Source organism: Perissodus microlepis, chromosome 5, assembly GCF_051167445.1.
Source record: "Perissodus microlepis isolate ML-2025 ecotype Zambia chromosome 5, ASM5116744v1, whole genome shotgun sequence".
NCBI classification, from domain to species: domain Eukaryota; kingdom Metazoa; phylum Chordata; class Actinopteri; order Cichliformes; family Cichlidae; genus Perissodus; species Perissodus microlepis.
In genome coordinates, this window is record NC_140465.1 from 25661263 (window position 1) to 25686777 (window position 25515).

Below are 25515 nucleotides of genomic sequence, written 5' to 3' on the forward strand. Positions count from 1 at the left end.
ACCATGTCCTGACTGAGGCATTTCTGAAAAATACAAAATAAAGATACAGCTCTGCTATCACTTCAGACATAAATGAAGACAGAAAACTAAAAAGCAGCGATGTTTGTAAGATTACGAAAGTTGGGCTAGCTGGCATATAATGGTGTGCTACGTGGTGGATAGCTACAGTGCTATGGTTAGGATAATATGAAAACATGAGCACAGTGAAGCTGGAGGATGAACGCTAACCTTTTTCCCCTCGATAAAAGTTAACATGAGGGTTCCTGATAATTAGAGACAAATGCAATCGCATGACAAAGATTCTGTAAATGGACCAAACTTTAGTCAGCAGAACAACTGAGATTATCTATCCACATCCACGATCATTAATATACTGCTGCATGTTATGCATTGCAATCTCTGATTTTTAGCTTCATGTAGCCATTTCAAATGTTTGTTAGCCTCAGAGTGATTCTTTTCTGACCCGATCAAATATCACAAGACAGCAATCACTGACTGTTTTTAGGGGCTTGTTCAGATTAAACAGAGCAAGATACAAAGCATTAAAACACGTTAAAAAGGCAACAGCCTTAATAAACGCAGAGTAGTTTGGACCCGGAAGCAGGGTTCATATGTCATCATAGAAAGTAGATTGGAAATGTATTTCTGTTTGACTAAGGTGGTGCAATGTTATCAGTATGATTTTATATAGGAGAAGGTTTTTATGTCAGGTATCATCAACTGCACTGTTAGATAAATCCTGTGTTTGCTGTGATCTGTTATTTCTGTACAGGGACATTAGATTATAACCCCTCTCTTTAAAGGCTAACGTAGCCCATTCTTCATGCTATTTAACCTGTTCTTCTTTTGAGATCAGCTTTAACCTCCTAGGATCTGGCGTCCACGTATATGGACATCACATTTTGGGTTATTTAGACCAAAATACAAAATTTTGGTCTACAAGGGCCTGATATCCACTTATGAGGACATTATACTGCTACTGTTCTATCGAAATTTTAAACAAATATCCTCATATGTGGCCCTCATTTTTCTTAGAAACAAAAATCAGGTAAAAGAAAAATCTGGTAATTCTTTGTTTTTACATTCATCAGGTCCCAATATGCCCAAATATCAAAGAGAAATTAAAAATGCATGCCATGGAAGATTTCGGGTCTTAGGAGGTTAAACAGACTGATTTTCCTCTCCATCTGCATTCCTTTTGATATGCATTCAGTCTTATTTTGCCTCTAGTTAACAGGCCTTTCAGTCACATGAGTAATTGTAAATGACCTAGGGATCCAATATCTGATCACAACTTTATCCCCACATTCACCTGCCAGATTCATTATTTTGTAACAGAAATATGATGGTAAGAATGAAAAGGGGCCTTCTAAAGTGACAGTTGTTTGCTCCCAACTTGACTCTTAATGCAGGACAGCATTAATTTATCTAGTAAAATAGCCTAAAAGTGACTTTTTTTTTCTTTGTCAAAAACCTTCACAGTTTAAGTTAAACTGGAATGGATAAAATGCTTTTGTAGTATATATTTTACATTACAAATCCAGCACTTCACAATATAATTAAAATTCACAGTCACACAAAATTATAGAGAGATTTATTCTACGCACTTAAAGCTTCCCAGTGATGCATGCCTCGAAGGCAATTTTGGCTTCAGAAATCCCAAGGACACTTTGACATGTAACAGCTCTACCTTCTACACATACAAAAAAGTAGACCCCACGCTAGAAATCAGCAACAGCTTTCTTAACACTGGTTACACTGATGTGCACTTCCAAACTGTTTTCAAATCCTAATGTACAGTATAAATATAATGAGTTGATTTATTCATGTATTGGACTGAATTCAGTTGATTTCACAATTTTCTGGCCATTGTAAAAGTATTGTGTTTTCACCAAGCCTAACAAATTTTACCAAAGTACTTTGCTTACTTTTTTATCCCCAAACAACTTGATCACAGTAGTACTCTAGAGGTAATAACATGCTTTACAAAGAAACAATAAAGCAAGATATGGTTTGTATACTACTTAGTCCAACCAGCTCTGAGATGGCTTTTTGAAAAAAAGAAAAGTATTTGTTGTGTAGAGGGATATAATACTCCACTGTAGTCTGACTTTGGGATTTTGTTAATGCAGGGACATTTTATGCTCCTTCAGTCTCTTTTTAGCAAATTGAAATGGTCACAGAGTCACGCTAAAATGTGTTCTTGTAGTGTGCGAACATGCCTGCGCTCCGAAATGTGCAGGAGGATTCTTTTATCTATATATCCAGCAAACCTGATGGTTTGATAGATGATTGGTTTGAGTTCGAGTGGGATATGTCTGCAAGCTAATGGCAATTTCCCACCGCAGTAACACATCTAGTTTGCAGTATATATGTCCACAGCTGCAGGAGTTCGGCGAGAGTTTCACTGTGGAACTGATAATTTCACTGCATCAGGCACAATTATAATATGCAGATTAGAGATGAAAATGTCCTCGCATGAAAATAATACAGAGGCTCAGCAGCTCGGGAGTATATTTAGGTTCCAGAACACACACATGCACGAACCAATTCTGAAAGAGTTTTAGAATAAAAGTAGGTGGGAGGATGGATTACAGTTTCACACTATTTCAATTTAGCACATCTGATTCTTTTAAATATCCCAGTAAGATCTAGTTTTAGCAAACTGTTCTGGTTCTGAAACAAAGACTTTGATTATGCTTTATTTACTTTTTTTAAAAAGCAAAATCCCACAAAATACATACTAATAGTTGAAGATTCTTAAGGTTAATTTTCATGATCATATCTACAGAATCCAAACTCCCATGTTATGCCTAACTATATATTTATCCATGTGCTTAACCCTAACTAACATAAGTTGGATTATTTTCTTTCTAAATACTTGACTTCAAATGTATTTGAAAACTGTGTAACAACCTGTATTTTGTTAAAGATCCCTTTTTAAATATCAACAACAGCAAGTTTACCTCAAATTTAAAAGGTTGATAGGAACAGCTTTGTATCACATTTATGTCTTTTGCTGCTTTACTCTATAAATCAGTATAATAGCTACTCGTTCTGTGACAGTTGAACACACGTCAGGCATATTTACACGTATTTTTCTAATATACCTTCATGATGCTGTTTCTTCTTAGATTAATAGTGTATATATCATTTATTAATGCAATTTGCACTACTCTCTTATTTATCAGTCTTATTTTTGCTTAGTTTTTTTTTCTTTTCTTTGTTGTTTTTCTATTACTGTTGTATACATACATTTTCTCCCAGTATAATTCCTGTGGCACTTTAACTTTGTTAAATGTTTGTTGTTTATTGTAGACTGTACTATTTATATTTTGTATATATCCCAAGTATCTATCTATTTGTCTATCTATCTTTGAGTCACGATATAGACCAGCTTATTGAGCTTATTTGAACAGATTGTGTGTAAAGCTTTAATGGACCTTTTAACCAATCTTTTTGTTCGCATTTTATCAGGGTATTTTTTTAGTGGTTGGCAACCAGCCAGTGTGGTTTACAAGCAGTAATAAACAGCTGGACAATTTTTTGGTTTGCTGGCTGAGGACGGGTACAACAGGGATTGAAGAACACTCAGTGGGATTGAAAGCACACAAGGGAATTTAAATGCAAAAAAGGGCACATACCAATTTCTCGTTGGAGGACGGAAATTTCTGTTATACATCATTATTATTGGTGAAGCAATCCCTTGATCAGACCCACTTGGTTGCAATTCATACTAGGCATACTAAACATTTCATTGTTCTCCTGTTGCTGTAAGATGTGATGAAAGTATTCAGCAAATGGAGTATGCTGTCTGAAAGAAGAAGAAAACATAATCTACTGCACTAGAACAGAGGGGGATGTTTGCCTTGATATTCCCGAGTTCTCTCTTGTTTTGAAAGTGACCTTTCTCAGCCTGCAGTGTAATGTTTGGTTCTCTGCTGGTCGTTTGATGGCGTTTGAAGTCAGGCTGCTGTAGTATCTGCTGAGTGATTAGACAGATTGTTTTGAGAAGGGATATGTGAGGCTCAAGAAGAAAATATGCACACTCATATTTTCCTCTCTCACACATCTTAAACCGCTTAGGCTTTTTCTCTATATTGACTTTTGCCTACCGCACTCATTTTCCCTCTTGTTAATGTTTGTTTACAATCAAAGCAAGAAAAAAACACATCCCAAAATTGCATTAAAAAGAGAACCCTCTGTGAAACTCTCTACAAAGTCTTTGAAGAACATGAGGTAGACAACAAGCTGTAGCATCACCACTAGCCAGCTCAGAGCTAATTAAACAGTAGCAGTAACTCATTAACTGAATGGAGTAGCAGACAACACTGGAAAACAGAGTCACAAAAACAAGACGCAGAGTAATAATAATAATAATAATGGATTGGATTTATATAGCGCTTTTCAAGGCACCCAAAGCGCTTTACAATGCCACTATTCATTCACTCTCGCATTCACACACTGGTGAAGGCAAGCTACGGTTGTAGCCACAGCTGCCCTGGGGCAGACTGACAGAAGCGAGGCTGCCATATCGCGCCATCGGCCCCTCTGGCCAACACCAGTAGGCGGTAGGGTAAAGTGTCTTGCCCAAAGACACAACGACCAGGACAGAGAGCCCGGGGATCGAACCGGCGACCTTCCGGTTACAGATATGCTTCCCAACCCCCTGAACCACGGTCGCCCCAAGTCCAAGAGTCCAACATCTCTGGAGAAGAAAAATAACTCAAACGTTTCAGCACTTCCTTTCAGTTATAGAGGAACTACTGATCCAACACTATATTAGAAGAAAGGGTTTCCAACCGCGGATACAGAAACAAGTTTACTGTTCAAATGCAATGCACAGGTCAAACTTGTGAAAGGGAAATTGTTTGCCTTTAAAACATATCCTTTTACTGCTGAAATGGTTTTTGCTTACCATGACTAAATGTAGTATTACAACCAAGTCCAACAAAACAAGAAAACACAGTCAGAAAACGTTCTTTTCTTTTTTGTTAACATGTTGCTATCAGAGTTTTAACCTCTGCATCACTAAAATACACTGTTACAGTCATTATTCAGACGAGTGCAGAAACCAATTAAGGTAATCTGACCATTTTTTTCCTTCTAGTACAGACGCTGCTTTTCATTTTTTACTCAGAAATGAAAACATCTCTCCTTTACCAAACACTTCAGACCAACACACAGATACACACACTGATGTCTGCAAATCACTATGTTTCACATCAGTGTTGCAATCTGCCAGCCACAGCAGCTGCATCGAGGAAACACTTGATATTATATATATTCTGACATGCCAGCCAGAGAGCTCACAAATATGCTCTGCCGTTATCTAATAAGAGAGGCAGCCAACCCATACCTTGTAAACAAAGCCACTAGTACAGAGAGAAACAATGCAGACATTTCTGTGAAACACACTAGCATTATATCACTCACATCACTCTTCAACAACATCAAACTTTGTGCGTATGCGCGCACTCACACACACACACACACACATATACACACACAACTTTGAGATGCAGCTTCTCACCGCTAATGCAGAGGCTGAAACGACAGAGTTCATCACACAGGGTATCTGGGCTCTCCAGCTCTCCTGGTCCTCCTGCCCTTCCTCCCCCTCCTTCCCTCCTCTTCTTCCTTGGTGACATCCTCTTCACCATCTTCATCACTCGCTCTACTTTGTCCATCCTGGATAGCCGAGTTTCACCTGTCAGCTCCGGATGCAATCTTCCCTCGTCTATGTTTTTGCTTCTTTTTTCTTTTAACTTCTTTGTAACTGTTTATCCGGAATGCTTATAAGTTTCAGCACTCTATGTACTAGTTTCTTCTTTCTCCCCTCCCTTGCCTCTCTACAACACTGTTACTCCTTTGCTTTTCTGAAATAACCTCCTCTTCTTCTGCCCTCTTCTACCAACCTCAATTTTTTTTCTCCCTTTTCAGCGTAGCACCTAATTACCCAGGTTTAGTTTCAGAAACACCTCAGCCATCCTGTTTTCCTCGTCTTTCTTGCCCTTCTCTTCCTTTTTCCTGCTCTTTCTTCCCCCTTGTTCAGCTCACGGTAAATCTGCACGAAACGGCGAGAGAAGTGAGACACTGAGGGAAAAGAGAGTAGAGGGAGAAAGGGAGAGGCTGCACCCCCACCCTGCTTTCTTATACACTCACTCTCCATCTATCTCCACCCCAGCCCACCTCCCTACCGCACCACCCCCACATCCAACCTCCAAAACTCTCAGCTGGTGCTTTGCTTTGCCTATCTTTTCCCAAAAGGGGGAAAAAAGCAACATGAAAAAGACCCAGCATGGTGCTAGTTGTTTGTCTTTCTGCAGTTTTATGTCTCTCTCTCGCTTGCTCTCTCTCTCTCTCTCTCTTTCTCTCGCACCCACTTTTTCATTCTGTCAGTAAGCACGTACACAATCACACACACAAACACAGGAATTATTGGTAACTTCTTCAATCAAACGATGTCTCTGCCGCATGATTTCCTTCCTTCTCTCTTATACATTTACCCCATCCTTCCTTTTTTGGTTTATCCCTGTATGGTGTTATCTGTACCTCCATCTTTGATTCTGTCTTTCATATCCTCCTATCCATCCATACCTCCCACTCCACCAGCCTCCTTGACAACACTTTTTCCTCTCATTTCCCTCTCTAAACACCTACATCTAATCTGACCCTCTTAGTGTCTCTTACTATTCTTGTCTTTCTCTCTGTCATCACCCAGCCACTTCTTTTTTCCCCTTCTGTCCCTCCGTCCCTCTGCCTCTTCTCATCTACTCTTTAATCTCTGTTTCGTGTCCTTCCATAATAAGCTCATTATCTCCACTGGAGAAGAGGTCAAACACACATACAGTATGCACACTCTGGTACAATTGTTTTATTAGGCAGGAAAACATTGTGGACGCTTCTGCTTAGCTGCTGAATACACAAAATTACTCATGGCCACACACAAAAAAGTATATAACCTATACTATACACATTCAGCCTTGGAGTCACTCACTCACACACAGAGAGACATATTGCAGAAGTCAGAGAGTGAACTCCACGTAGCTTTAATGAAAACTCACTCCAGGGGTTTTAGACATGCTTTTTGATCACAAGCTCAAGACCATCTGTACATGCGGTTTGATCCTGCAGTAAAGTTTACACTCTTTGAAAAATGTGACACCTGATGAAATTGATTGTTTCCAGGAAATTAAAAAGTCACTCAGTGAAGATTATTCAGGGTTCTGAATGTCACAAACCAGCTGCTTCTGCAAGAGCACCACTTCAGAGTACACTTTCATCGGTGGAGTTTTACAGTTAATTGAAGAAAATCAATCAGGAGGTTATTGATAGAGTAACTGGTAGTTTATAAGAAGCCATATTTTTTTCTGTTATCCTATGTCAACTGTAGTCATCTGTTGACCTGCTAGATTAATTCCATAACTTCCTGGGGAATCCCAATCTCATATTTGAAACTAGGGGATTAAACTGTAGACAAGACCTGCAAGAGATAGTGTAAACTGTAAAACCCTCTTAAAGGAATATTTTATTTTACAGCCCTTTAAGAGGATTGTACCACAAACTCTCTATAATAGGATGTTTCTGTGGTGTAAACAGAGTGACAGTGTGTGAACAAACTCATTAGGTAAGGATCATTTGGAAGAATTGAAGATGATTTATTGAGATAGAGAATTCAGTTAAGCTATTTAATGATTATACTCCGATGACCAATCATAGCAGAACAGAATCCCAGCAGTGATATGAATTAGCATGAAGATGAAGATGGAGGCTCGGATGGGGTGATGAGGCCTCAATCTCGCTAAATGCAAGTTTGACAAGGCAACAGTCACGTACCTATGTAAGCAGGTTGGTTTTGGACAGGTCCGCCCGGTGGAGGCAAAAATTGCTGCAATCCTAAACTATCCGACTCCAACCACCAGGCGGGAACTGAAGCGGTTCCTAGGTATGACCGGATATTAACGGTGTTTCTGTAAAAACTCCTGTAACCAGGCTATGTAGGTACCAAAGGTACCCTTTGAATGGTCGGTAGAGTGCCAGCATGCGATTGACTCAGCAAAATCAGAAAAGAGATTCTGAAAGGCAGAATGACAGAAGCACTCAGATTTAAAGCATGCAAAACCAAGACTAATTGGGTCAAACAAGGCAGGCAAGAAAATGACTGGAGTAGAGCAATGACCTAAACATTGAGTTTGACAGCATGGGGAAATGGAAGAGATGTAGACTAGCAGCTGAATACCCAGGAAAGCAGCTGAGTGATTACAACTCTTACTTATTGATCTTAGACATGAGCCTCATAATTAAGGATAGATACCTAAAATGCTAAGCACTATTGACCTATTGTCATATACAGTGTTACAACTGTGTCAGAGAGGATGATATATGATGAGCTTTGAGACAAGACTTGGATGTGACTAAGCCTTTAACCCTTGTCTAAGTGCTGAGTTTATTATTTCAAGTCTCAGAATAGACCATTTACTGCTCTCCATACGGCAACTAGTTCTCATCACCAGTGATGATCTAGTCAACATTTTGCTCATATCACAGTAACGCTATAGAAACAGGTGGTAAAGATGATAACAATCCCCAGTGTGATCTATGAAAATACATACACATTTTGATAAACAATGTTGTTATTTCGATTAAATTTATATTCAGATTATCTCATTATGTGACATGTAATCTGAATAGGATAGATGAAAACATTAAATCACTGAATGTTGAGAATAAATTTACTGTATGGTTAGTCTTAGCTATGGTTCATTTTATTGACTTCAGCTGGTATCAGTCAGCTCTTCCTTGAAGTCCAGTCTCCTATCAAAAAAAACAGCTTTAATATGTTTTAAGTTCTTAAAATAAACTGAAGGAAAGCTGAAATCCAGCAGTCTGAAAAAGGAGGTCATTTGCAGACTGGCAGCCATTCTGTGCAGTGAAAGGACTGACTTCAGAGCTCACATTAACAACTTTTAAAGTATTATAGACTCTACAGGAGACAGAAATAGCCTCAGTTCAGTATTTGGCTTTCTCACCAGGTTCCAGGACCTAAAAGTTGCTTCATTTTGACTACTGCAGTACATTAGGAGAAAATTAAGGTGGAAATGAAGCACTTTGGATGTCAGTGGGGCATTTCACGTGTTATTCATTGTTTTGTTGTGTTTCTTCTTTTTGAGAATAATATGTTTCATTGGCAGTAAACATTAAACATTAAATGTGAAACAGTACTGCACAATGCATTTAAAATCATTTTAAATATCATTCAGATGCCTACAGTTTTAATCAATTATATCAACAGTAGCTGTGCATTACTTATTTGTTTATTTTTTTAACACAACTGACCATATTGACCATACCTGTCCACTGAACTCCAGACATTTTCCAGCTTTGTGTTGAGCACTTTCCTTCATAAGTAACCCGCTGAATGATTTAATTCACTTAAACTTCAAAAACCAATGTAAGAGCTACAGATATATTGTAGAATGCAGATAGCTAAATCCCCAAAGTGCAGAAAATCTCAGAAGCACAGCAGCAGCACAGACCAGCTGATCTCTTAGCTGATCCATAAAGAAAACAAGACCATCAGAGCTCATAGTACAAAACCATTTTTGGAGGTGAGTCATTTTTCCAGGCTGCAACACCATGCTGGATCATAGGGTTCCACCACCTGCCAAATCCCACTGATTTTAATGAGTCAAATCAAGCTGTTTGTCACTGGAAAATATTAACATACAGTTTAACCTCGGGTACAGCATCTTCATTGGATTGCAGTAGGTTCATTTCATACAAAGATTCTTAAGTTCTACACCCATCCAAATTATTTTAGATTAGTAAATTAAAAAAATTCTCTCTGCACTTTAAATAAAGGGCTAACGAATAAAAAAATAATTATGATTTAACTGATTTTTCATGCAGAAACTTATCAAAGTCTGTGACCTTTAAAACGACATACCATATGAAATGTCAGTAACTAAATTGACAGAACAATGCAGGTATAATGGATTTTCTTGCTCATCTCTTTCAGTTGGTCCTCACAAGAGGAGGAGAGGACCACAAAAAGACATCCTCAGCGCTCACATACAAACACTCACAGGCTATACAAACTTTGTCTTGTGAATTTGCTGAGAGTGGTTTAAAGGGATGCTTTTCTTGTGCTAGGAGAGTGTTTGAAGTTTCATAACGAAGCATATATAGTTTGTGAGTATGTGTGTGTGCGAGAGGTTGTGTGGTTGTGTGGGTGTGGTAATGTACCATCATTGGTACTCCACATGAACTGGTTATGAAACTATCTCATCATGTGGGGGTGTGAATTAATCACTTCAGCTTGCAGTGACTTACACTTTGCACATACATACATATACATGGTCATACAGCCCATAATGTACACTTTATCTACACAATGTACACAAATACCTAATGGTGTACAGATACTAGCTGGTGGTATTAATAATAAAAAAAACTTGCAATTACCAGTATAGTTCTATGATCACATTCATGAATAATAATAATGATGCGTACACTAATAAAAAAAAAAAAAAGAAAGAAAGAAAAGAAAGCAACACAAAATGTGCAACACAAAAAATAAAGAGAAAATCTGATTTCAGGCTCACCAAAAATTCAGCCAAATCCCTGGAGATGATGTTTGACGGTTACAGAGTGTTCAGACACATCTCTTTGACTCATCTCTGAAAAAGTCAGCTCACATTTTGAGGATAATGTAAAGCTTTTGTTCTAACTAGTGCAGTCACTTTTTTATGTATTAGGAATTCATAGCATCTGTAACTTAAAAAACTTGAAAAAAAAAATATTCACAAGTGTAATGATTTCTGATGGGACACCTGATTAACTGTGATTCTGAACATTTCATATTTTCAATTGCATATTCACTTTGCATTTGGTGCAGAGCACTTGGGTGTGACACCCAGGGAACAAGTCATCAAAACAGCCTTGTGTCATGTTGGCAAACCAGAAAAAAGCTCATGACCCATTTTCTAGTTCAACTCTGCTCTAAATTCACTAAAACTTTTTCAGTCTTTTCCTTGGAAGGTGGATTGACTGACTGGATGATTAAACACTGACAGGCTATTTGGCCAGGTGAGAACAATGCCAATTGGTCTTGCCTACTTGTCTCACAACATAAAGACACTCAAAAAATGCAAGAGTCAGTCCTCCAAGAGTTGAATTAGGTCAGAAAAAGTAACTTCAAACAATTGTAGCAACTCAGATATCTCATATGCAAGCATTTGGGGGTATACAGAGATAAATTAGGACAACTAATAGCCAGCAGTTTCTTCATGTTTAGGCAGCTAAGCAGAAGTAACTGAGGCACAGCTCAAATGAAGTGAAATTAAAAAGGATTCCACACTCATAAATATGCTGAGGAGTAAATTTTAGTTAATCCTGAGAAATAAAGTATTTTCAGTACCAATGGAGCAAACAACTTTCCCACTAATACCATAATGTATAAGATAGCTTAAATATCTATTAAGTTACAGTAAGTTTAGTGTAATGCTTATTGCTTAATACACTTACACTAATTCAAGTAACCACAGTAGTCAGTGTGATGTAATTGTTCTTTTTTTGATGGTAATGTCTTTGTCTCTGAGAGAGAGAGAGATGAGATAAGGAGTCACCAACTGCATTATGACTGCCGTGAATGTTTTCAGCTTTGGCTGAGAATCAGCGAGAATTAAGTAATTGACGCTGGGGATATGGCCTCCATGTGGGGCTGATATATGTTGATGTGTTTTTTTCTGATGTGTAAAATGGACAAAGAAGCCAATCATAAACCTCTCCTTAAATTCTCTCAAGCGGACTGTCAACAGTAGCTTAATCAGATATCGTCGTGTTGGTGTTGTTCCTGGATCAATAAAACTAATGTTGGTCCAGAATCAACACTGCAAGTGACCAATGACATTGTAGAGATGGCATAGTTTTGTAAGGTGGAAACACACCACACTCGAAACCGTAACTCTAACCCTGACTCTCCCTTTTTGCTACTTTTTTCTTGAATGGACATCAGCGGGTTTTCCCCGACTCACAAAGTTATGACATCATAACAATGTGACTGGTCAGATGCAATGTTAGTCCTGGATAAACATTAATACGTTGATTCAGGAACATCACCAACATGAGGATATCAGATAGCATGTCAACAGTATATGGGTGTAAATAATACTGATGGCTATTTGACAATCCCTGAGTGGTAGCCTTCTGAAACACCTTTAAAACAAAGAAAAATAAATTAAATAAATACATCCGTAAGCAGGGCAGGAATCCATTGTCACAGAAGGAGCAGGTGTGGAGGCAGTGACACAGACATGTTACACCCAAAATCAATGATGTTGTTACAAATAGTGTGGCCCATTGGTCCATAACTAATCTACCCTTTATGTCAGTGCCAGAGGCAAGGGCATGCTAGTATAAGACAATGTGGATTCAGACATTTGAATTTTAGAGGAACAGCTGGAGCATATGTGGGTAGAGCTGATGTATGCCCTTTGGGTTGTGATGTGATTTGGGCTGTAATGATTGATTCTTCCCTTCAGGAGGGGAAAGAAGAGCAGAAGACATTTATGTAGAGGGAAGAAGTGTAAGCAAATTCCAGTGGAGTAAGCTCCTAAGACTGAGGTATATCTGAGGATAACACCTTTTTGGGTGTTAGTCTCTCCAGGTGGCACAGGCTACTTAGGAGGGGGAGAATAAGATTTGCCAAGTGTGTATATTTACTAGTCATTATTTGTTTCTGGGGTTGTGCTGAGGCTGGAAATGTTTTTGAAAATAGCGAATTCAGCAGGGTTTGACTGAAGAGTGGGTTTGATGACAGAGAGAATGAGGGCCTGAGCTGTTAGTTGTGGCCGTACATTGCTGGAAGCTGCCATGAAAGATGGAGAAAAAGGGTTTGAGTTAGTGGCATTTACAACTCGGTGCAACCCGGTGCTGCCGATAGGAGCAGGAGGAGAAATGCTGTGAGCTGGAGGGCCCAGCAGCAACTGAAGCTTGCTGAAGAAAAAAAGTAAAACAATGAGAAGGAATACTGAGAGATCCTGGAAGCATCTGGTAGTTGGTGTTTAAAATGTGTGAAAGCTGGAATAAGGAAAGGTAGTGCACATCCTGCTGCCAGGAATGTTAGAGGAAGAATGCAGATAAAGGGGGACAGAGGACAGAGAACGTGACACCCCATGCCAGGAAAATATGAAGCAGAAAAATGAAAGGGGGGATAGAGGGCAGAGAAGCTGGGATGGTAGTGCCAGGGATGTTTGACAAAAAGAGCTGGAAAAGGATGAAGGGCAGAGAAACTGCCATCTCAGTGCCATTTATGGGACTACTGGTAAGCTGGGATGAAGTATATATATATATATATACACGTATGTATATATATATATATATATACGTATATATATATACGTATATATATATATATATATATATATATATATATATATATATATATATATATATATATATAGGGAGAGAGAGAGAGAGAGACAGAGAGAGAGAGAGGTAGTTAGGTAATATTATCATGTAATAAAGAAGGCTTACTTTTGTCTCATTAAGGTTCATTGTATCCAAATTACTGTCTCTTGTCTATCAGTCTCTCCCACTCCTTTCCATGACTTGTGCTTTCCTGCCACATTGTCAAACAATATTGTAAGCCTAACAAGTAGGATCGAGCGAAGGTGCTTAATTATAATCTACTTCAAATGGATTTAAAAGATGGAGTGACAGGCTAACATGTTTCTTGACACCTTGGACAAATGTGCATGACATTTCCCGAGGCAGATTTATGCATGATACAAAAAGGAAAGTCTGTGGAACTAATTAATGTCAAACATCTTATTTTCTGTGATCATTTTGACATTAGCTTTGTGAATAGAACTGTTAGCTTGAGTTCTTTCTAGTTCTTTCTTTGTCAAACAGTACTTGGATGGTGGCATAAATTTACAAAGCTAGGCAGACTTTGTTTGTCCCAAGTGAAGGAAACCAATGTTGTTGCCTGACCTTAATGTATGCTTTTCTTCAATAGGAAAGGGTATAACTGCAAGTTTGTGTAATAAAATTGTGGAGATTTAGACTTAAATATTCTTTTAATTTTTTTATATATTTTTTTAAGATTGAAAATTTTATTAATAATCTCAGTTAGTCAAAATTTTCTTAGTGATGAACTTAATATATCTATGTATATGTATTTGTCATGGAAACTTTCTGATCCACTGTGACACTTGTGCATTTTCTCTGAGCAAAATATTTTGCCTTTGTCTCAGTTGTCTTTGGTAAGAAAGGAAGTCATTGGTTGAATACGCCATAAATTGTTTTATATCAAATCTACAGTATAGACTGAAGTAAAACTTCTGAGACTCTTGACAAATACATGGAGTTGTAATTCTACACATGTCTGTTTTATAGCATTTGCAGCACTGATAAGTCAAGTCAGAGCTGAGGTGACTTGTGCAAGAGTCTACCTCTGCACTGCATCACGATTAGTCACAGATACACATGACCACACATTTCACTACAGGTATTTTTTCACAAAGAGAGGAACTGAGTCAAAGAGAGAGATGGTGGGAATTTAAAATGAGTTGGAAGAGGAATAGGAAAGTAAAGAAGGTAGAACGAGGGAGGGAAAAACAGGGAAGGAGAACAAATTATCGAGAACTGCAGTGCAAACACTTTCTCTCCATTGCACATTTAAGTCTTCTGGGTTTGCATACACAAACACATACAGCATGGGGAATATTTCCTTGGAAATTTTTTGAAGATCTTCTGGCTCCTTCTGTAACATACAAGAAAATGAACATACTCACAAACACAAGCACACACACACAGACTGTAAAACATTGAGAACGTACAAACAAGGCCATGTTCCAGAAATCTCTGTTTGCTCCTGTTTTCAGTTTGACTGACAAACCTCTTTTTTAGGGATTAGATTTTTTTTTAAAAAAAAGAAGATGGAAAACAGATTTTAAGAAACAATGTTGAAAAATAGATGATGAGGAGAAGGTCGGGGTAATACATTTTCGTATACAGTTTTAATATGGCATGCAGAGACCCATTGGTACTGTATTGAAGCAATATGAAAAAGCTGTACAAACATGTCTGAAGGAGACCATATCCTGCTATGTGCTTCATGAGAAAAGTTCTAGTTGATGATAACATTCTTATCATCCTCTTAATGAGACCTTAGTAGTCATAGTTATTGCCACACTTTTATAGCAATTTCAAACATGTATAGCTATATTATTTACTGATATTACTGAGGTTTTTTCATTGGTTGTTTTGTCAATATATTATCCAGCTATCAGTTGCCACATTGTGGTATCTTTCATAACTAAATAGACAACCAGCTTCTTACTCGGTGTAATAAAAAAGACATGATTGTCATTCCCATTAAACCAACTGTACCAGTAAAGTCACTGTCCTACTGCAACATTGCTCCATTAAAATGCAAACCAGACGGTATCACAAGAATGGAGTGCTCCTTCTCCTTCACTTGCTCAAAGTAGCATTTTAAAGTGTTTCAAGAGTCATGCACTACCCACTTAGACCTTGAGTTTAGACCTTCACTCTAGCTGTAATTTGATGCTGAGAGTCCCTCTTTGCTTAGAATACCAATTTGACTTCTGACACTTTCACATTCTTCAGATGTCATGTTTCTAACTTTGAAAGTGCTGCTTAGAAAACAATGTTCTACTGGAAACTTCAGCCACAGTCATATTTATAACTAGTGAATCATGGCAGCAGGTTGCTTTACTTGAACAAGTCTCCAAAGCCAGAGTTCTCAAAGAACAACTTTCAGGCTGTCATTGGCCTGGAGGTTATATTTTCTGCTGCCTCAAAGTAAAGAAAATAATGCACTATTGAATGCACAATTTATGTCACACTATGTTATTGTGTGAGACCAAGGGAACGTTTCCATTAAACTTTTGCCCTTCTTTTCACATCACACAAAACTTTTTAAACATTAATAAATACAGCCGGTGTAAAGAGAACTACTTCCTCCTTCCAATTATGGACCAGTACAAAAACGAAAATTGCCACCCGGAAATGGACATTCTCTGAACAGACACATAAAACAAAATATTAAAATGTGTCTGATGTGTGTATTATATGTGTGAGGCCCTCACTGATCTGCTGGCTCTGTAAACTGGCACTCAGTCATCAAAACTTTGAGAACACTTGTAAAGTGTAGATCAAAGCCACCTATTACATTTCATCTGATCAATAATAGGGCTTCCCTCTAATATTAAATTCAAAGAAGTTAAGCCTTTTACACAAAGAGGTTGACATGATTACAATTGCTTACTGTGTCAATTACATTTAATTAAATTCAATTTCATTTTGTATCACATCAAATCACCAAAACTGTCACCTCAACACACTTTATATTGTAGAGCAAAGACCCTACAAGAGAAAATTCTAACAATCAGATGACTCTCTATGAGCATCACTTGATGACAATAGGAAGGAAAAACTCCCTTTTAACAGGAAGGAAAGTCTGCCAGAACAAGGCTCAGGGAGGGGCAGCAATCAGCTCAAAGCTCAAGCTCTGCCTCCCATTCTCCTTTAAGAAATACCACAAGCAAGCATGCAGTCTGAGAGCGAAGAACTCTCCTGGAACAATGTGGTACTATCTTTATGATATGATGTGGCTTGATTATTCAAGACCTTGAATGTAACGGTACAGACAACAAGTTGAATTCTGTAACAGGTAGCGAGTGAAAATAAACGAATACAAGAGAAATATGGTCTGTCCTTCTAGCCCCGTCAGTTCTCTCGCTGCAGCATTTATTGCATAATTTCTAGACATACCCTTAACATGGACAGCAAGATGGCAAGGTGGCTAGCACTGTTGCTTCATCCCAAGATAGTCCTGAGTTCAATTCCACCATCAGGCCAGGGTCTTTCTGTGTGGAGTTTGCATGTTCTCCCTGTGTTGGCGTGGGTACTCCAGCTTCCTCCCACAGTCCAAAGAAATGCAGTTAGTGGGGTTAAGTTAACCCTTAAAATTTGAGGGCAATGTAGGAGAACACTCTTAAATAGTCATATTTTATAACTAGTGAATCATGGCCGTGAATACTAGTGAATAATCTTCTATATGTGACTCATCTGTATGCATGTTGGATCTTGTGGGTTTCTGTTGTTCTGCTGCACATGTTGGAAGACAGATAAATATTTTACACATTTTTGAGCTTATCCTTGATTCAAAAACAAGCTAACAAACTTCAGTGAATACATATAAATTTTCCTTTCTTGCTCATTCAAACATCTCATTCAGGAACAGATATTTCAATGCTCAACTGGGAACATCCTAAATAAACCATATTAAATAAGCATGCAAATACCTCTCAAAACACTTTATTTTACTTTACTGAAGGTGTACACATTAACTCTTTGTGTGACACGTTTTTGAGCCATGCGTTGTCATGGGTAACAGGAGTGTGTAACTAGTATAAAATGGGTCACAAAATGAGCAGAGTGGTGTGTGCAGCACAGATAATGTTAAGTTGCCTGTCACATACCGGAGAACTCTTGTGCACATACACGCACACATACAGGCACACACACATGTACATGCACACACTCACTGAATACCCAAAGGGTGAGTCATATAGTCAAGAAATGCAAATGGGTGGATTAATTCTAGTGAATGGATAGCTCAGTCTTGTGAATGGCATGCAGTGCACAAGCAACATATTGCTGCATGTGTATATATGTATATATGTATGTGTGTATGAGAGAGAGAGAGAGTATTTATTATAACATACTAAACCATCATATTGCAAAAGCAGCACAGGAATGTCTCAAGGAACACAAAGAACCAAGGAACTGACCCAGGCAACATTAACTCCCATATCCAAATCTGATGTGACAACAACAAGCTGCAGCAGAACAATGAAGGAAACCATATGTGGTGCCAGAAACTTTAAGGCCTGTATTCTATATGAAAGACGCCATACAGTTGCAAAAAACATTTCTAGTCCTATATAAGTCAAAAGAGAAAAGGCTGTCTTTCTTGACCTCTATAAACACATTGCTGCTGAGTTCATTGTTATAGGCATTCCCAAAAGGCTGATTCTGTTCATCTGGATGTAGCATTTTCAATGGGAGAAATGTGTTGTCACTGATCCAAGTGACTTCTTCAGTCTCAGCTGACTGCAGGTTTCCCAAACCTTATGAACAATACATTTGTACAATAACTGAAACCAGCCCACTGAATGAACAAGGGGCTGTGAGGTGAGTTCCTTGATTGACCATTGGTCAACAACCACTGATTATTGATCAAAGACCACTGATCTATAGCCATGAGTACCATTCACAGAGAGTTGGGTAATGGCTGTAATCACAGCATTGTAAGATGGTCAAAGGTATATGTAGACCAGCGTTCTTCCCTGTCCAGGATGTGTAAATCCTCATCATTGAAAGAATGTCCCATGTCCTGTAGGTGTAAATAGACTGCAGAGTCCTGGCCTGACGAGGTGGCTCTTCTGTGTTGTGCCATTCACTTCGCCAGAGGTTGTTTGGTTTCCCCGATGTATAAGTCCTGTCAATCCTCCTGGCACTTAACAGCGTATACTGTGTTACTCTGTTTATGTCGGGGGACCCGATCCTTGGGGTGGACCAATTTTTGGTGCAGCATGTTTTGGGGTTTAAAAGACACAGAGATGCGGTGTTTAGAAAAAATGTGTCTCAACTGTTCTGATACTCCTGACACATACGGGATCACTAAGAGTCTTTGCTTAGGTGTTATAGACATTCATTTTGTGTCATACTGAATAAAAAATATCTATTTTGTAAGTCTTAGTACCATGCCATGTTTCAAAAATGAGGATTAGTCATGTTAATTTCTGCTTGCTCACTGGCTATTGGCTTGCCAATCACAAGTCACTTGGCAATCAGCAAGTGATTTAAAGGTCAGACTTCACCCTTCACTTCACAGTCAGATGGTGACAGCAGAAACGCCCCTCTCCGGGCTTCAAAACATGAGCTTAGAAATCAGTGGGTAATGTTTTATACTGTCTATGGTTTGCATCCATCTTTTACATTACTGTTACTAGTGGATGCAGTTGGCTATAACCAAATTTCCCCTTGTGGGACAATTAAAGGATTCTTCTTCTTCTATCTTCTATTGTCCCTGGAGGCAGGATTAATTCTGCTTGCCTCCAATTTCACTAGAATCTGTAGCTCATCTCAATTTCATGGGCATGTCCATGTCCTGTTCTGTGTATAGTTTTGTATACCTACAGTATACTGTGTGTGTATGTATGTAAGTATACCTTTGTATTGTTAATGGCCAGTCCAATAAGCTCTTATTCACCAACGACAAAATAAAACGACTCGTTGGTTAAAATTTGACAGAGAGTCATAAAGACATGCTGTGACAGGACATACTCAAACCTGACCTTTATCCAGGGAGGTCAAATGTAAACTAGGCTATCTATCTCTCACTCAGAAATAAGTGAGAGATAGTGTGAGATACAGCATTTAAAAAACAATTCAGGAAATCACAATGTATGATTTTTAAATAATTTATTTGTATTGCACTGCTGCACATAAGTATTTGAACACCTGTCAATCAGCAGGAATTCTGGCTCTCAAAGACCTGTTACTATGCCTTTTAAAAAGGCATAGTATCTAAATTATCTAAATTAGTAGCACCTGTCTGAGCTCTTTCAAGACACCTGTCCACCCCACAGTCAGTCAGACTCCAACTACTACCATGGGCAAGACCACAGAGCTGTCAAAATACATCAGGGACAAAATTGTGGACCTCCACAAGGCTGGAAAGGGCTACGGGGCAATTGCCAAGCAGCTTGGTGAAAATAGATCAGCTGTTGGAACAATTGTTAGAAAATGGAAGAGGTTAAAGGCGACTGTCAGTCTCCCTCGGACTGGGGCTCCATGCAAGATCTCACCTCATGGGGTATCACTGATGATAAGAAAGGTGAGGAATCAGCCCAAAACTACATGGGAGGAGCTGGTCAGTGACATGACGAAAGCTGGGACCACAGTTTTAAAGGTCACTGTCAGTAGAGCACTATGCTGTCATGGTGGCTGTGGCTACAATGTAGCTTGCCATCACCAGTGTGTGAATGTGTGTGTGTATGGGTGGATGACTGGATGTGTAAAGCGCTTTGGGGTCCTTAGGGACTAGTAAAGCGCTATACAAATACAGGCCATTTACCATTTACCATGGTCTCAAATTATGCATTGCACGGAGGGTTCCCCTGCTCAAGTCATCACATGTCCAGGCCCGTCTGAAGTTTGCCAGTGACCATCTGGATGATCCAGAGGAGGTGTGGGAGAAAATCATGTGGTCAGATGAGACCAAAATAGAAATTTTTGGACTAAACTTCACTTGCCCTGTTTGGAGGATGAGTTGCATCCCAAGAAAAACCATCCCTACTGTGAAGCATGGGGGTGGAAACATCATGCTTTGGGGGTGCTTTTCTGCGAAGATGACAGGATGACTGCACTGTATTAAGGACAGGATGAATGGGGTCATTCATTGTGAGCAACAACATCCTTCCCTCAGTCAGAGCATGGAAGATGGGTCATGGCTGGGTCTTCCAACATGACAATGACCCAAAGCACACAGCCAGGATAACCAAGGAGTGGCTCCGTCAGAAGCATATCAAGGTTCTGGAGTGGCCTAGCCAGTCTCCAGACCTAAATCCAACAGAAAATCTTTGGAGGGAGATGAAACTCCGTGTTCCTCAGCTACAGCCCCGAAAGCTGACAGATCTAGAGGATATCTGTGTGGAAGAATGGGCTAAAATCCCTGTTGCAGTGTGTGCAAACCTGGTCAAAAACTACAGGAAATGTTTGAACCTCTGTGATTGCAAACAAAGGCTTCTGTACCAAATATTAACACTGATTTTCTCAGGTGTTCAAATACTTACGTACAGCAGTGCAATACAAATAAATTCTTTAAAAATCACACAATGCAATTTCCTGAATTGTTTTTAAATGCTGTCTCTCAAAGAGGGAATGCACCTACAATGTGACTTTCAGACCCCTCCATGATTTCTAAGTGGGAGAACTTCCAAAATCGCAGAGTGTTGAAATACTTATGTTCCTCACTGTATATAATGACAATGAAACAATTAATGTAAAGATCTGCACATGTAAAATTGAATTTCATATATTTATTATGCTTGTTGTTGGTATGTTTCCAACCTGATGATAACACACTAAAGTTATTAAAGGGGCTGTACTGCTTGCCAGTTTCATAGTGTTTCACTGCCAAACTCATCAAGTCTGGGCTACCCAAAGCATTACAATGTTATTTCTTGCTGGACTAAAATAGGATTTTCAGGCCAACTTTTTTCTCTATGTTCCCTCTCTTTGTGTCTTTTCTAACACTTGCAGCAAGTACGTATATAGAGTAATCTTTTGCTATTAACCATTTTTATAAATTTAATACACATTTTAATTTTGTACTGCATCAAATACCATATACCAAATATGTATTTTAGCAAGACATAATTGGTCCTAAGATATTATTGTCATTTCAAGAACATTTTTACTGACAGTAATAATGTCATATATAGTTGTGTTGGCTTGAGGACTTATTACATTATTACATAATTACATACATAAGGTATTCTAATTTATACTGTGAAAACATATGAATAGCAAGTAGGCTTAATCACTGACTGTACAATAATAATGTGCAGTATATACTGAAGAGTAAACCACAACTGACAAAAAGAAATTATATCCAACTATAATTATATCATGTATCTTAATATACCATGTCTTACGGACTATAAAATAACATGAATATTTTTAATCCATTCATTTCAGGGTGGCTCAACTTTGGAAATTTTTCAGGGGGTTTTTGCCTGTAAAACACTCCCACTTCCACATAAAATAAGAATTTGGAATCACATATTAACATAATATCCAAGCCTTTGGGCTGTAGTTGGAAACCTAAATCTTATGATTTATATTGTAATTTGTTTGATTTTTTATTTTTTTTATTTTAAAGATGAGTAATAAAGCTAGGTCAATTTGACAAAGGTGAAACACGATTTTGACTATATTCACACCAGACACATCAAGCGTGAGATGAAAATTTGTTGTTTGACTAAAATCCTACAGGCCAAGAATGACTTCTCAATTTAATTTTAGTGTGATTATGACAAAGTGCAAAACATCAAGATTTTTGTAAGTGCATGTGTGATTCATGACTGTGTTTGTACTGTGGAGGCGCCTCAGGAGACATGCGTGTGAAATAGTACCAAAATGAACCATTTAATGCTAGTTTAATTTTAACTTGATTTAGGGCAAAATTACTTGTGATTCCATTAAAAGTTCAAAGCAAACAATTGAAAATATTTTTTAACGAAAACTTATACAACTGCATTCCATCTAACTGGTTTGAGGTTTTGAGGTTACATACAGGAACTTTCCAAACTCACAAAAGAAAAACATCACAGAAAAGCAGCTTTGAACTGTTTGGGAAGCCCAAGGCTGAAGCCTGATTGACTGCAAGTTTGAAAAGACTTGAAGTTGTTGTCATACAAAAAGTTAATTGTAGATTTTTGTTTGGAAAATACAAAGGCAGCCTCTAACTTCAGGCTTTTCCAAACCAAATATCCACCTTACCTTATGAGATTAGGAATGAATGATTGCAGCAATGGCTAATGCCTGTATAAAATGCAAATTTAAAACCAAAAACCAAGTAATTCTTTTTCCAATTCACTGGGAAATTCAAATTGAATTTTTCCTTTTTTGGTTTGTTTAATTTTACTGCACCAGGTTTACAAGTTTATATTTTCCTTAAGAGTGAGCAGAATGAAAACATCTATGTGTGTGTGTGTGTGTGTGTGAGTGAGAGAGAGAGAGAGAGAGAGAGAGAGAGAGAACAATATCTGCAAAGCTTGCAGGAGGTGACAGGCTTTCCAATTAACTCTGTGCTGCGTTGTTGTACAGGCTAATTACTTAACACAACGACCTAAGGACTTTTAGTGTGTAAGTGTGCGCCTGTGTGTGTCTCTTACACAGAAGCATGACTTTTTGTTGTGTGTTCTTGGTGTGAGGCCAGTCAACTGCTTACTTTGGGGGAAATAACTATTTTCTCCCCTGCTGAATTTTTAAGTTTGCCAATTTAAAAAGAAATGAACAGTCTGTAACTTTTATGGTAGTTTATTTACAGAATATCATGAAAAAATTATTGTCATATTACAGCACATGTATATAAAAGATGATTTGCATATGAAATATGTATTTGAGAAAGTAATTTTGTAGTTAGTTACCAGGTATGCACACATCTCGGAGGGATTATGTCCCCCTCCTCTTCACAGAAACTCTCTGAACCCTTTAGGTTCCTTGGCTGCTGCTTGGCAAATCCAAGGCTTAGCTCCCTCCAGAGACTTTCTATCGGACTGATGTCACTCCATGACATCCTTGTCCTCCTTATTTAGCCACTCCTTTGTTGCTTTGGTGGTATATTTTGGGTCACTGCTATGCTGGTAGACCTATCTTCAGTGTTCTGGCTGAGGGAAGGAGGTTCTCTGGGATTTTAATGGTACAAGGAACTGTTAATTAGTCCTTCGATGCGATGAAGCCTTCCTGTACCCTCAGCAAGAAAACAGCGTGAAAGCATAATGTTTCCACCTCTGCACCTGAATTTGGGAATGGTGTTCTTTTGTTCATACTTAGCACTTTTCTTGGTCCAAGCATGGCTGGTTTAGTTGATGCCAAAGAACTTGATTGTGGTTTCAGCTGATCACAGCACTTTCTCCTAAATCTCTGAATTATTTATGTTCACTGGGAAAACATCCTCCTCCCATGAGACAAGGTCTTTCATGGAACGATTGATGGTCATTCTATATTTCTTCCATTTCCAAAAAAATGACACCAACAGTTGTCACCTTCTCACCCAGCTTTTTACTGATGGTCTTGTAGCCCATTCCAGCCTTGTGATACAATCTTCTCCGTGGCATCCTTTGAAAGCTTTATGGTCTTGCCCACAGTGGTGGAGAGATTGGAATGGAAGAAATTGACTCATTGGTCAGGTGTGCTTTATACACTTAATGAGGTGGGCTGAGGAGTATCTGTAATTGATTGATTAATTACAATTTGTGTGCCACAGAGCCGCGCATCCAACCTGTGAGAGCCAGAATTCTAGTTGGGTTGTAGGGGATCAAATGACATACAAATTAATTTATAACCTTTATGTAATTTATTTTTCTTCATTTTCAGTTGATATTTTGTCTCTCCTCACTAAAATGACACTACAATAAAAATTTGAAACTGTTCATTGCTATGAAAGTGAGCAACCTTACAAATTTAGCAGGGGATCAAGTATTTCCCCCAACAGTATATCCTATAAAACCAAAGAATTCAATTCAATTTTACCATTATTATTGAATTAGTACTAAATTGAATAGGATGCTGAATATTCAAAATATTTACCATCATTCATTTTTAACATGGGGGACAAATTAGCATTTCTCGAGAAGGGCCAGTATCGTTTTTGTCATAGTACACATGGTCACTGTGTTCTGTAAGATATATGTGAAGTGATAACAAACTGTCTTTGAGAAGCAGCATACAGAATGGATTTGTATAAGATTAGGTAATTTTTAAGGTAATATCATATACTCTGATATCTACATGACACCTGATTAAACATCTTGGACAAATATATCTCAGAAATTGCTGATTTCCATTTGGACATATGCACAATTTTACAATTGTTATTGATTTCTTTACCCCTTTCAGGGATCATTGCCAGCACTTGTTTTTTCCTTTTTATCTTACAGTATTTCTTTCCACGTCAGTATCCCTCTCTCATTCACTCTCTCCACTCATAACTGCTTTGAGGAACCTCCAGCTGGCACTGTGATCAACTCTCCCTCCTGTGGGGATCCCATTAATAAGCTGTGCACTCTTTTTGCTGTCCCGTGGTGATGATGATCACACACCAGGTCTTGGCTCACTTCACCCGCCCCCTTGAAAACTCAACTACTTTTATGCACATGCAATCATACGCTCACAAAAATATAGATTATCACTTTAGCACCTTCCATTCAGCCTCACCATTGTGACTGTGAGTTTTTGCCATTTAACTACAGCCTTGTTCCTTCACTTGAATTGAACTCCTGCCGTGTGGTGATTGCTCGGCATCAAGTGGGACAGCATCCAGATTTCCTCTGGTCAGGAATTTTTTGGAACACCATCAAATTTAGAGTGGAGAAAAAAAAAATTATTGAATTATGTCCAGGATATGTGTGTGTGTGTGTGTGTGTGTGTGTGTGTGTGTCTTTAATGCAAACTATGAATGAGTCTTCAGGCAGGACCCTTTGTTCCTCCATACTGCTTCTAACGGTATACGCTCTGCTCTGAAACAACATGACAGAACATTTATCTGTGTAAGAATGATATATATTCTTATATTGCACACTCTTGACCTATGTTATTTACCAGAGTCCCACACATAAATGGATCTTTTAATTCCCAAACTCTGGTATGAGAAGGTATGTTATCACAATCTTCTTTTCCTGTCAT

The 25515-nt window shown here is 38.4% G+C and overlaps 1 protein-coding gene across 3 annotated transcripts in view; it reads right to left on the minus strand.

The window, feature by feature from the left end:
- Positions 1–25515, minus strand: part of LOC146387443 (glutamate receptor-interacting protein 2-like) — a 261545-nt gene that overhangs the window by 161068 nt on the left and 74962 nt on the right. For 2 of the 3 annotated variants that reach the window (XM_084929049.1, XM_084929048.1), the window contains exon 1: positions 5534–6140. The exons of the other annotated variant lie outside the window; for it this stretch is intronic. In XM_084929049.1, the coding sequence (XP_084785175.1) occupies positions 5534–5690 (157 nt within the window). In that variant the 5' untranslated portion in view covers positions 5691–6140. Of the gene's footprint in view, positions 1–5533; positions 6141–25515 lie in introns of those variants that run through there. 3 annotated transcript variants of the gene reach the window in all.